General features: G+C 53.4%; 4 protein-coding genes across 4 annotated transcripts; 2 read left to right on the forward strand and 2 right to left on the reverse strand.

Annotated features, from left to right (window-relative positions):
• Positions 1–1,966: 1,966 nt before the first annotated feature.
• Positions 1,967–2,806, forward strand: PHACADRAFT_201699 (uncharacterized protein; the record flags this gene model as incomplete). The annotated part of the gene is made up of 3 exons (XM_007401991.1): positions 1,967–1,996; positions 2,051–2,360; positions 2,427–2,806. 3 exons carry the CDS (start codon positions 1,967–1,969, stop codon positions 2,804–2,806), a joined length of 720 nt encoding a protein of 239 aa, XP_007402053.1.
• A 4,122-nt stretch (positions 2,807–6,928) lies between these two features.
• Positions 6,929–7,886, forward strand: PHACADRAFT_201700 (uncharacterized protein; the record flags this gene model as incomplete). The annotated part of the gene is made up of 4 exons (XM_007401992.1): positions 6,929–7,116; positions 7,191–7,398; positions 7,436–7,462; positions 7,527–7,886. The coding sequence occupies 4 exons, from the start codon at positions 6,929–6,931 to the stop codon at positions 7,884–7,886; spliced, it is 783 nt and encodes a 260-aa protein (XP_007402054.1).
• Positions 7,887–7,906: 20 nt separating this feature from the next.
• PHACADRAFT_131814 (uncharacterized protein) lies at positions 7,907–8,644 on the reverse strand. The gene is made up of 3 exons (XM_007401993.1): positions 8,481–8,644; positions 8,178–8,424; positions 7,907–8,110 (listed from the first exon to the last, which is right to left on the reverse strand). The coding sequence occupies exons 2-3, from the start codon at positions 8,421–8,423 to the stop codon at positions 8,009–8,011; spliced, it is 348 nt and encodes a 115-aa protein (XP_007402055.1). The 5' UTR covers position 8,424; positions 8,481–8,644; the 3' UTR covers positions 7,907–8,008.
• Positions 8,645–10,816: 2,172 nt separating this feature from the next.
• On the reverse strand, positions 10,817–12,644 carry PHACADRAFT_201702 (uncharacterized protein; the record flags this gene model as incomplete). Its single annotated transcript, XM_007401994.1, has 6 exons — positions 10,817–11,083; positions 11,365–11,585; positions 11,648–11,762; positions 11,813–12,075; positions 12,157–12,406; positions 12,462–12,644. The coding sequence occupies 6 exons, from the start codon at positions 12,642–12,644 to the stop codon at positions 10,817–10,819; spliced, it is 1,299 nt and encodes a 432-aa protein (XP_007402056.1).
• Between the last annotated feature and the right edge of the window lie 243 nt (positions 12,645–12,887).

The following is a 12,887-nucleotide window of genomic DNA, read 5'->3' on the forward strand; positions in this document are numbered from 1 at the left end:
CGTTCCATGCCCTCCTGTAGTCTCCTTCCAACTGTGCCACCAAGGTACTGTCAGGTGCAACATGTGAGGCTGACGGGGTGATGCAGGATAAGAGCTGGACACAGATGCATTAGAAGGTCTCCAGAGCAGCCTTTGAGCTCGGTATTCATGCGTACAATGCGACTACACATGGTGAAGGTGAGCACAATGGTACTGTCCAATGGGAGTGTGAGCGATGGTGTTGCACAATACTCATGCGTGGTCATCTTCCACGGCAGATCCATGAGCTCGGCAGCCATGGATCCAAGGGCGACTATGCAGGCTATTGAGAGGCAATACCTCAAATGGCAACCCGCACGACGCCAAATGATGCTGATGACAGGAGGAAAATGCCCATCGACTTAGTCGGGTGTGGATCGGTGGAAATGTTGTCAGTAATACCAGGCTCGATGAATTGTTGAATGGCTAGCACTGCACATCCTGCTACATCTGAGATGAGTGCGACGCGTGCGTCATCAACTAGTAGCAGAGCAGATGACAAGTGAGTTGAGAATGGAGCCTGCGCAGAGGGAGAAGGCATGCATCTGCTGCTGCAGACAGGTGAGTGCCTGGGGTCAGTGTTTCAATGTCCAAGCCTAGGCCTGGGTGGTTGCTTCGAGGGAGTAAGCCCCTTTGCATCGCTGAGTGCTTTGCTATAAAGTGCGGAGACATCTGCAGCAGCTGTCAGGCGGCAAGTGCATGGGCCCGCTTATGAGCACCGGAGTTGGGGGCATTGCTCGGGCTAACATGGCACAAGCACTTCAGCAGCCACGCCATTGCCATCATAGTCCTCGTCGACAATGCATGTGAGCAGGTGGGGTACCGGACATTAACCTGTTCATTGAGCCAGAATGGGAGTCTTCAACCTGTTCAAGTCTAGCTCAGAGCTGCCATTCCTGCTCGTATTCTATGGGCAGTACAATATGCCGTACCATGAGTCACGGTGTGGTGGCTATATCTTGGCCAGCATGTTCTCTTTTCCTCGGTGCCATCTCCTATGGCTCAAAGCTGCTGACTTTGAGTGGTGCTGAGCATGTATATAAGGTGTTGTATGAGCAAGTGTGAACGTATACGCAAAGTTTATGCACTATTCATTGAGACTCAACTTGAAGGTGGAGTGAGGGGCCTGAATCTTCCATGGACCTGCTGGATGTGAACACTTTGTATTTTTGAAAACATATGGTCAACGTACCTTCAGTGCCAAAATGCTCCTTCATCACCAAATTGTACAAGCACTCTGCCCTCTCAAAGTATGGCCACAGCTCCGAATAGCTCTGTCCTTTGTGTCCAGCTTGCACCCACGCGTTGTATTTGTTAGGCATGCTGTGACTGTACTGCACTGCATTGATATTTGACGTGCTGCCAAGGCCCTTGCTGGTGATAATTTCTGTCTTCTAATTGAGCATGTCCACCTTCAGGATCATGCTGTGCTTTTGGTGGGATGTCGATGGTAGCAGGAAGCAGTCAAGCCAAATGTCACGCTTGTTGCCTCGCTCGATAATGAGCATGCCGCAGGCGCAGTCTTTGGCAGGCCAGTACACACACACCTGTTCCACTTGAGTTGTGCAAAACATGAGTGCAGGCAGAGAGTGTGGCTTCGTATTGTCTCGGAAGAGGCCCAGAAAGATGCGCCACCATGATACGCATCTACACAGGCCAATGCCATCCTACTATACTGGGAGACAACCATCCACACACCTTCTACTAGCTGCTCCCCACGAGCCACTACACCCCAAGCCACCCGCGCCTTCTTTCCGATCCCTGCGCCGAGCGTATCCGATCATGCCGTCGCACTCCCCATTTCCCAAAGGTTATCTGGCGCAGCGATCTCCCTATATACCGTATGGGACGGCGGTCAAATGCTCGCGAGCACTTCAGCACGGTACGCTCATGGCTTCGCACTGCGGTACGCTGGGGACGGGACGGGAGAGGAAAACTTGATTAATCGATGGCTGCGGAAGATTGGGGTGCTCTTGGGGTGCGTCGCACTACAGTCTCGTCGAGTGTGAACGTACTCACCATGTCAAACCAGGTTGCGCTCGATTTTCCGGTGACGACGGTGTACCACATGTCAGACCTGCGCCCATCGGTCGCCCTATTAAGATTAGCCAGGTGCTCAAGCGGCCCGTGCACAAACAACGACCAACTCGACCTGCGCATGGACAAGCTTACCGGCTGTCCCGACGAGGCTGTGCTCGCGATTGCCGAGACCGCCGCGCTTGCGCACTGGAAGAAATCATCGGGCCCCGGCGCTGACGAGCACACGCGGCATACGGTCGCCAGTATCTGGCGCGAGACGGCTGTGCTGTACCTGCACACCGTCATCAGTGATGCCCACCCAGGTGAGCACCGCCCCGTCCGCGCTCGCTTGAACCACGCAACTGATGTTTGTCGCGTCTTCCTCACAGGCGTCCCCGAGATCGTCAAGGCGACGAACCTGGACACCTGGACTACGGAACCGAACGGCGCGGCCACGAACTATTCGCGGAGGGCACCGCGCGCGGACACCCGACTCCCTACGTTCGTGAGCAGACCACCGCCCTCAGGCGGAACGCGAATCGTCTTCGCCTGCCATGCCGTCAGCCAGGGTGGTTCGTTGCCCGACACGCGGACTGAGGACGCGCATGACCGCGCCGGGCAGCTCTCGTTTGTGCAACCTCCTCGGCCTGTTTGGCGTGTCGTAGCGGATATGGCGACGAGGCGATCGGGGACGTCTGCCGGCAGCGGTCCCGAAGAGCTCGCAGACGAGCACGAACATTCGGCGTGGCGGAGACGAGGCGGCGGTTAGGGTAAGAGACCTCGTTTCTTCTGATTTTGGCCACCGTGCAAACTTACTTTCAAAGTGTGAGTTATTTATGCAGTTCTGCGCAGGTTTTCTACCATAAAGATTGTGGTACAATCTAGGGGCTGTTACTTCCATTTTCCTACACCGTAAAAATTGAGCTCAAACTTGAAGTCGTTCTGGTAATATCTGCAACAAAACTTTGCATCACATGTCAATTTTTTCGGTAATTGATTACCTTGAGAGACTGTAAACAAAACCTGTAGTTGTGCCCAGTTTTTACATAGAAGTAATTTGAGATAAAATTTCCCATTTGGGATATGTTTTAGATGAAATTATTAGAGCAACAAAACAGTACTGCAACAGGGAGCTGCCAGCTTGTTGACGCGCGTGCGATCAGTGATTTGCTTGCCGTAGATGGAATTTCTGTGATGGCTACCAGAGGACCTCGAATACCTCGTTACCTTCAGCGTGACTTGGTGCAACCAGCTGTATATATATACACACAACACGCCCTTCTACACCGTGACTAGCAAGTGATGTCCTTCGCCTGTGCAACTACGCACTTGGGGCCCTCTCTTCACTGATCTCACGGTGTTAACGAGTTGTGCGCACCACTCTGTAGCTCAATCCTAATTTTATTCATTGCTGAGAAGTCTGGAGCACAAGGCGAGCATCTGCGCCCAGGCGTTGCCTCTTTCTAGGTTTTGAAATATTATCTATCTCTTCTTCCTTGCTACCTTCTTGAGTATTCTGCGTGTTCTCTTGAGCACACTTTGACACACCCCATCCACCTGGACCGTTGCTTCCTTTATATGCACTCTTTTGCATCCCAGGTTTATATCTTCCAATGCTATCCTTCCGAGCATGCTCACGTGCTGCAAACATCGGTGGTACAGCTGGACTATTCAGGCATACAATGATCCTACGTGAACAGAACACAGTTTAGCTATGTTAAATTAGGCATGGACAATATACGTACAGAGGATTCTTTTATCCTGCACCTTGACGGTAGACTCTTCGTGCGACTGCACAGTACTCCAGGGGGCCGATAGCAACCTTGTGTGTCTTGTTGACGATATAGTGGAAAAGCTCTGAGGTTCTGTTGTTCCCTGTAATCTCGTTGAGGCACAGGGTTAGCAGGATGTTTGATATAAGATATCTCCACTTACTTCGTAGTATGTCCATCTCGACTTCCAATATTCTCTGGATAATTTGGGATAATTGTCCACAGCTGCTTCTTTGTTGAATTTTCTCCACAGTAAAGACGTGAGAGAACAGAGGCCTTTTGTAATTTGGTCTTGTCCACGAATAATGTGGCCTCATAGATGGGCAGATCGAGATGTGTCTCTGCTGTCAGAGAGATACCTCCAGAACAACTTAGTAGCCATCTGTATCGACAGACAATCAGAAATATACTTACCTTTGGCGCATAACACACTGGATAATGGATCCTCCAAGTCAGGTGCTGTATCACCTAGTTTAGACCATAATTCCTGTCCAAATACAAGTCCACCAAGGTTGTTCTCTCTTCTCTCAAGAGTGTTTCTGAGGTATGTTGGTTCAAACACATCGTACAGCCCAACAGCGGGAGACCACACAAACAGTTGCCCTTGACGTGCTCCAAGCGAATCTAATGTATCCTGTGGTATGGAAAATGAGCTAACTGTAACAATAGAGGAGACTCGGTCTATACACACCACATAGGTTGATACAAGCTCTCGCATACGTTCAGACATGAACGTCTGGTGTTTTGCATAGATGTGAAGCCAGTACGAGTACTTCATACGCTGCTGATTGTCTACAGCAATGATGTACCCATCAAAGTAGGATTGCAGAAATTTTCTTTGTGCATTTCTATAAGCTTAACATCCATCATAGAGACAGGCTCGCCACATACTCAAGCTCCAAGTGGGCATGGCGAGCAAATACCCAAAAGGCATCACAAAACCTGGCCATTCGTGAAGGAGATGACAGAAACTCCTGCTCTGTTATAAACACAGGGATACCTGCGAGAGTAGCAGTGTGAGCCAATTCAGTAGAGGCAATGACCCATCTGTACCTGCAAGATAGAACACTTCTGAGCTGGTGTATACTTCAAAGCCGCCAATAACTTCATTGGCTCCGCGCAGGGCGTTGATGGCCAAACCGGAGCAATCATATTCTTTCTCTAGCCTAGACATGACCCACGCTCCAAATCCTGCTAAGAAACGGCCATAGTCCTGGTAGACATCGATATGTTGTTTAGGCAGATCATCTCTGCCTGTGGCCCAGTGTGGCTAGAGGTAAGGAAATTATGATTTTTATAACACAACCCAGTAGAGTATTCCATGCACCGTAAAGATGTTATCTGCTGTCAAAAATGCCAGAATATAGTCTCCAAAATCCAAGGCCATGCCAACCTTGAATACTCGATCCTAGATGTTCTGGATAAGGCTGGCTTTGGGGCAGAGTGGAGAAAGTAATGAACTTCATTGTCCCACTGTGAACAAGTATACGGCTGGCACATGACATGTGTGTGCAACTGGATCTATCATGAGAAAATATGTAAGAAGGCTCACTTTACCCAAGCCCAATGCAAACTTTACCTGAAGGAACTGCTTTCCCAGGTCCAGGATCACAGTACGAGGTGTCGCATGAATGTCACGAAGCCAAAGGGTTGTCAGTGGCTCGAGCACATCAGGATCTTCTTGCATTGGCAAGGAGGAGGCCTTCTTCCTCTTTTGGTGCACAGTCTTCGCAGTCTTCTTGGTCTCTTTAACGTCCTTGCCGGTTTGTGTTGGTCCCAGCCATGTAGACCATGGTGCAGGGGGATAGACCTCCTGCTGTGCACTGCAGGATCCCCTTGAACATCGTCAGTCAGGTGTAAGAGTGAACACCATTCCATCATGTTCTCTAGAGCCTTTCTTAGCTTTGGCTCTTTCTTTCTCTGTAGCATTGATCCAGATGGCTTGAAGGGCCAGGTGCGAGCCATCCGGGTTAACTCCGTGAAATCAACGTTGAATGGTGATGGTAGCAGCAAGAAGTTCGCGGTACTCCGGCATACTCAATGAAGGAAAATGTAGAAGTGTAGCAACAAAAGTGGAAAAAAAGTGAACAAGATCGCGTCTCAAACAAACCAAACACGCTACTCGACGCGTTATTCGACGCGCTACCTGATGCGATACCCGACGCGCTGCTGTTAGCGTGTTCCGCGTCTAAGTGCAAGGTACGAAGAATGTCGTGTTTACATGCCCAAAACCCACGAGCGTCGCACGATTTTTGAGTCTGATGTACTTGAAGGTATCTATATCAGTTATATATCTTCCTTTATGCTTAGAGAATTACCCCCCTCCCGCTATGCTGCTGGAAAGCCGTCCGATTCTTGGGCGCTTCTCATCGTCCAAAAGTGGTATCTCGACCAGTGCCTCTCGTCACTCATTTATCTCCCTACCGCAACTACCTTCTATCGCAGCCGTAACACTGATGGTACAGCCTTCAAGAACTTTCCAACTTAATGTCAATCAAGCAGAGACACGGTATCAATGAAGCGGAGACGCTGTGGGACCTGTCTGGCTAGAGGGCAAAGGTATGTCACTAGCTCCTGTACCATCTCCGTATGCTTATCGTGTCATGTCCATGCAAAGATATCGCCCCACGCCTTCCCCTGACTATCCAGACCAAGACAAACACACCCAGATCCCAGCACAAACTTCCCGCCGAGCTGCTCGTGGTCCCTGCCCTTCTTGATGTCTGTTCCGCCCCACCATCGTGATACCGCGATGAGGCCGTGGCGTACGTACCGGCCGCGCTCATGCTCGGCACCAGGTGTCTGTCTGAACGTCTGTAAGCTTTTCTCAATGGCGACGAGGTCGACGCCGTACGACAACCCGTGCATGTAGTCCTGGCAGTGTCAGCACGTCGCTCGCAAAGTCCTGCACCACTCCTTGGGCACGCGCAGCGACGGCACCCACAAGCTTTCTACATGGAGCTCCGACCACAGAAGCGAACAATCGGCTGCGCAGGCTTTAAAGGCTGTGAGCTACCTCTCGTGCCGCTTTCCTTCGATCAGGCCCTGCGCCTCTACTGTCCTCTTACACGCGCACGTCGTACGAGCTGCCATACCCCGCCTTGCTGACGAAGCCGCCGATGGTGACCTCTGCAACGCTCGGCATGCGCGGCGCGCTCTGTGCAGCACATGCAGGCCCAGTGCGCGAGCGCATCAAGATCAAGAAGGGCATTTTTCGGCTGGCGCATTTTATGACCACGGCCGCGCGGCGGCGAAGCAACCCGTTTCCGCGCTCCCGCTCCTCCCTTCTTCACCGCCGCAGAACCAGGTGCGTTATACCTCCTTGATACCATCTGCCCCAGCCGACTGTTGCCCAGCGCCGTGTACTGAACCCCGCCTTAGTCTCGCACAGACCCGCGATCTGACGGAGATCTTCACAGACAAGTTGATCCAGCCGTGGGACTGCTGGCTTGTGGAGATATTCCAGAACGGCGGCGCGTTCGCACAGGTGAACGTTATCCTTGGCTCGGCCATGCAACGCTCGACATTATCGGCTGGCCGCGCGAGCTTCGGGTATAACTTCGGCGCTCGACCTGGCGAGAGATCTGCAGTCGGGCACCCTGGGAGAACTCAAGTCTGAGTAGTAGGGTCGGATGCTGGAACAAGGGCGGCAGGTGAGTCAGAATCCTCGTCTATTCTTCCAATCTCGCACTGAGCGCCCTTCTGCGTGTCTGCCAGCCAGATACCGCAGGTGCCCGCCCTGCCCCGCCCGGGCGAACGCCGGTGGCTGATGGCCGCGTGCTCAAGCTTGCTGTTCCCCCCACTGGGTCGATCCTGGCTCTACGGGCGCGGAACGCGAGCCAGCGCCGACTGAATGCCGTTGCGCGCCGCTCGCACTCTCCGGACAGCTTCGTCTGGACACACGGATGGACGCGCTGCACGGCCCAGAGCCAAAACCAGCGCACGCACACACCCAACAGCGCACGCCCGCACCACGCCGCGCTGCACAATGACGCCGCAGCCGAAAGACACCATCGACTTCAGCCAGCCGCTCGCGACGGACAAGGTGTACACCTGCGAGGGACCCTCGCGCTTTAACGCGTGCTCCATCAACCCTAAGGACAGCCACAAACATTACAGACAGCATGTAGAGACGAATAATGATATGTGCTGCGCGTGACTGAGAGGGTATAGCGATGAATATGTAGCAGGACAGAATGCTAGATGGGGCGTGCATTTGAGCGGCCCATCGAAAAGTCCGAGGCGCGAGGCCATGAGATGAGCAATATCCCATCGCATAGCTCTGCAGTAATCTGCGTGGTCTGAAGGTATCCGTCAGCGAATTTGTTAGCGAGAGCCAAAGATAACAGAACTTACGTCTATGCCGACGGGTACGTCTATCTCACGGCGAAAAGAGCCAAACTTGAGCTCCCGCACCTTGAACTTCTGAGAGGCGACGGACGTCTGTCGACCAGCAGCCGCTTCCTGCAGCTTGGAAGCCAAAGGAGAGGCCCGTTCGCCTTGGACGATGAGTTTGTCGCCCTGGACCTGGAGCGAAAGCGTGTGCCGGTTCACGCCTGGCAGCTCGAGCATGGCGGACACGTTCGGCAGCGCTTCGTCGTCGTATAAATCCATCCTAGAAGATTCACCGGTTATTATCGGCTGATTTGTGATGAGATTGGTAAGACATACCTAGGGGTATACTGGAGAGGCTCGGGGCGCAGACGTAAGGCCTGCTCTCGCTGAAGACGATGGTAATGATACAGTCTCGCGATCGCGAGACGCGGATCAATAGTGTGCTGAGCACGGCTCGAGGAAACCTTCTTCGAGGCGTTCTTCGAGTTTGTGATGTGACTCGTCGACCAGGCGAGTTTCTTCGTCTCAAAGAGAGCCTTGATATGGTCCATGGTGTAGTTAGATGTCATGTCCGACTGAGAACTGTCACCTTTGCTTCGTGCGAGCCATCCTTCTTCATATCAGCCAACTCGCCAGCATCCCGAAGCTGCTCCATGGTGAGGCTACAGGTTGTCCCGTTGTAAGCCGCGAGACGATGCACCATGGCTACAGCATCGGCGTCACGTCCGCGACGCACCAGGTAACACAGCGACTCCTCAAGCGAGGGTGAAGAGAAGGTCACGCCAGCCCATATTCTGAGACCGGGTGCAGGTACCTGGAGCAGAGTCTGGGGGACATGAGAGGTTTGTGATTAGAGGCCAGGCAATCTGGAAAATATCAGCACATAAATGCAGATCACAGGATGCAAAACGTACCAAGTTGACGAACAGCTGGCCGAGGGACCATCAAACAGACAGGACGGTCAGAAGATATTGATGAGAACCAGGAACAAAGTCTAGGGCCGGCGTCAGCACGCAAGAACAACGGCAAGGATGGCGTACATGGACCAAGGAATACCGCAGAGTCAACAGGCAGGTTGCCTCCGACACCAACACCAAGTATGGCAAGAAGAGAGGCCAGAGGGGCAAAGTTTCTGGAGCCTCCTGCTACGAGGCCGAATATGCCTGCGATGAGAAGAGTGAGATTGAAGGACCATCTTCACACTCTCAGAAGCGGATGTAGAATACTTGCATGCGGCAGGACGTATCAACAGACTTTGAGTCCCCAGGACAGGCTGCTGCTTGTCACGGAGAGCTTTGCACAGGCTCGATGACCTCTTCGTGAGACAAAAAGCTGTCTGGCAGAGGACAGTTTGTATAGATTATTAATGTAGAGTTGAAGCTACACCCATCATATACGCGCCTGAACATTGCATGGCCGTGTCAGAGTGACTAAGCTACGGTGGAAGGATACATGGCGAGTATACACATGGCGAGTGTATACACTAAACCATGACATCGGCCAGTCACCGCGAAGTCACTAAGTGACCGTTCGTGACATTGGGTCCGGTGCCTGGAGTCCCTCCCGGCAAAGGTTTGCCGCACGCGCGTCAACAAGCTGGCAGCTCCCTGTTGCAGTAAAACAGTGCCACTTGGTTTGACGCGTTTTTTTCAAGCGTTACAAATCGAGATTAAATTGAAGATGGTGCCTGCGCTAAAAGCGAGGAAATCTATACCACAATCTCACAGTTCTGTCCTGATTGTACAAGGCAGTAAACTGAAAAGCAAACTTCAAGTTTTGTCCTTTTTTTTAATGGCGGAAAATCGCACGAAAGCGGGGCCTTGTTTCATCAGTTTGAACCCAGTTTCGCCGCCAAAAAAACCGCCCTTACCACCCAGTGTATCTTGCTGCATGTCTATGGCCCTTCGGGACTTCGTATCTTACACAAACACTTCAGCGGGTGAAGGCAGAATACAACTATATCATTGTCGGAGGTACGCGAGTGTGGCAGATGGTATTACTTAGGAACATTTTTGCCCTTCAGTTTGCAGTGAGCATAGGGTAAGCACCAAGTACTCACTGTCCATCACCCCACCGGTCTTGACGGCATGGCAGTGACGTTCGCGAATACGCCGTCACTCAGGGTCCTAACAGCGCCGTTAACTTGCGAGCTGCCTATGTTCATGCTCGTCTGCGAGCTCGTTCGGGACCGCTGCCGGCAGACGTCCCCCGCCTGGTCACCGTATCCGCTCACGACACGCCAGACAAGAAGAATCTCTTGGAAGGGTGTAGGCCGAGGAGGTTAAGAACGTTCTGAATCTGCACGAACGAGAGCTGCCCGAGCGCAGCGTTCGACAGAAGGAGTAGATGAGTGACCGGGCTGAAGGTCTTCTTCAAGATCCGAGACGTCTGACCCTCGAAACCCGTGTTGATGGCGATGATAAGCTTCGATCCGCCGGCCGTCGTGCGCTCCACGACGAAGCGATACAGCGAAAACGAACGTAGGGAGTCGGAGGATCATATGACGTAAAGCTCTCCGTGTCGACGGGGCTGCGCTTCGGGCGCCGACCAGTGATGTGTTCGAAGAAACGAGTGACCTCGCAGTGGACGCTTTGGGGAGACGCGGAGACGATATCGGACGTGTTGGACACACCAGTGTAGTTGAAAAATTCGTGGCTGCAGTACTCCGCGAGTCAGTGCTCGCGGCGCTTGAAGACTTCTACAACAGGTTCTCCGTATGCGGTGGGCGCAGTCTCCTCGCCTGATTGCTTGATGACTTCGTCGATCTTGCGCACAATGTGCACGCCAGAGCCTCTCTTGACGTAGGCTTTGAGCAGGTCGTGTGCGGAGGGCGTCTCAATGATACCGCCTCCGGGGCTGATAACGTGAGTCGTCGGGTACTTCTCAAGGAGCGCGGACGGGATGGCTGCCTCAGCCTCGCGAAAGCCGGGCCAACCCTCCTAGTGCATGAGCTCACGCACTCCTTGCCGGTGCCTCTCTTCGAAATAGGTGTCGACATCGATGAAGGTCCATCCCAGCGTCGAAGTGGCGAGGTCGCCAATGAAACTTACCAGATCCGCGCATACCCATGATGATGAACGCCAACGGGCTGCTTTGGGACTGGCTGCTCTATAAGCTGGCAAGCGGTGCAGCCGGCAGCTTGACGCCCTCGACATGAAGACCGATCTAAATAGGGGACATCTCAGAGACCAGTAACACAAGAGTATACGCGAACCCGTACCTTGGTCTCGAGGTCATCCCACCAGTTCAGCCAGATCTTTTCAACGCAGCGCTTCTCCTCAATGATAAATTCTTTGATGATCGAGCCAAGCACGCTGAACACCACAGCGACACGGTGGTCGTCGTAGCAGCGGATGCTGCAGCCTTCCTTAAACTTGGGAGTGGGCGTGCCGTAAATTTGTAGTCCATCGTCGGGCTCCTTTGCCTCAGTACTGAATCTCGCTGTAAGGGCACTAGTCAAATTCAACGAATTTAAAAAGCACAGTGGGAGTAGTGCTACACACCCAGATCGATCATCGCCTGGACACGGCTGCACTCCTTGACGCGTTGGTCGGCGATGACATTAATTCTTGAGGCGTTGTAGCCCTGAGTATCGATGACCTCACGTCCAGGCAGGCACTGCCCAGTGGTGGAGGTAGCGAAACCGATGCAGTGAGGAATGCGTCTACCATCGGCTCCACGTCGATGAATCCAAGGGGCTTGAGCCTGCTTATCGGCGGCCCGCGCACAGTAGTCTCGGTCTCGGTCTGGACGACCTCGCAGCCCATGGGTTCAAACATTTCCTTCGTGGAGCGGGCGTCGCACTGCAGGAACGCCGAGCCAACGTTGGTGATCGTGACTTCGTACTGGTGATGGCGGCGATTGCGAGCGGACATGTCGCGCTGCTTGCGTCGCTTTCGATGCTGTGCTTGTGCGGGTTGACGTACGTAGCCTTCCGAATCGTGTACACGTCAAGCACGGCGCCCATCTCGGGGCTGCGCTCGCGCATGACGTGGACACCGAGCGTCTTCACCATCGATGTACGGCCACGAGATGACCCGTCCGCCGACCAGCGAAGCGTGGCCTGCTCTTGGGCGCACGGCGCACAGAATAGGATAGAGAATATGTATTGACTGGAGACACTGTTGGCCAGCTGGACGCTCGGCGCATGCGGTGGGCGGGGAAGGAGCCTTGCTCAGCGGCCGCTGCAATCGAGGCGTAGTAGGGTGCAGTGAGCGATTGCGGTTACCCGGAGGCGTATTACGAGCTCTGCGCGAGATATTCTGACGCGCATATAATCAGCGGAAAAGCCAGGACCGACAATGGTAGGCGACTTACCATCTTGGTCTGCAGAGAACAGGAGAGGCGGAGATCGAGTAACTCATTCAGAGGGAAGAGCGCTGAGGTAGCTCGCGCAGAGGAGTACTTGAGGTACTCCTCTTCCTCCAGGCGACGTCTCTTTTGCTCCAGGCAACGTCTCCCTTCCTCTCTCTTGCACTGGCGGTCCTCCTCCTCGAGCATGATCCTCCTCCAATGCAGTAGTCCGCTGCCTTTCCGTCTCTCGCTCCCGCTCGATAGCCTCTATGCGTCCCCTCTGCCCGCTTGATGCGCTAGCGCTCCTGGAGTAACGCTCGCTGTTCTTGAGGTGTGATGTACGAGTGCTCCGGGTACGTGGAGCAGCCGCCACGGGCTGGGCGGGAGCTGGGACCGAGGCCGTGGCCATAGTCGCCGCCGTTATCGTCGAGATACAAGTAGTATGATAGG

This window comes from Phanerochaete carnosa (genome assembly GCF_000300595.1).
Source record: "Phanerochaete carnosa HHB-10118-sp unplaced genomic scaffold PHACAscaffold_14, whole genome shotgun sequence".
In the NCBI taxonomy this organism is placed as follows: Eukaryota; Fungi; Basidiomycota; class Agaricomycetes; order Polyporales; family Phanerochaetaceae; genus Phanerochaete; species Phanerochaete carnosa.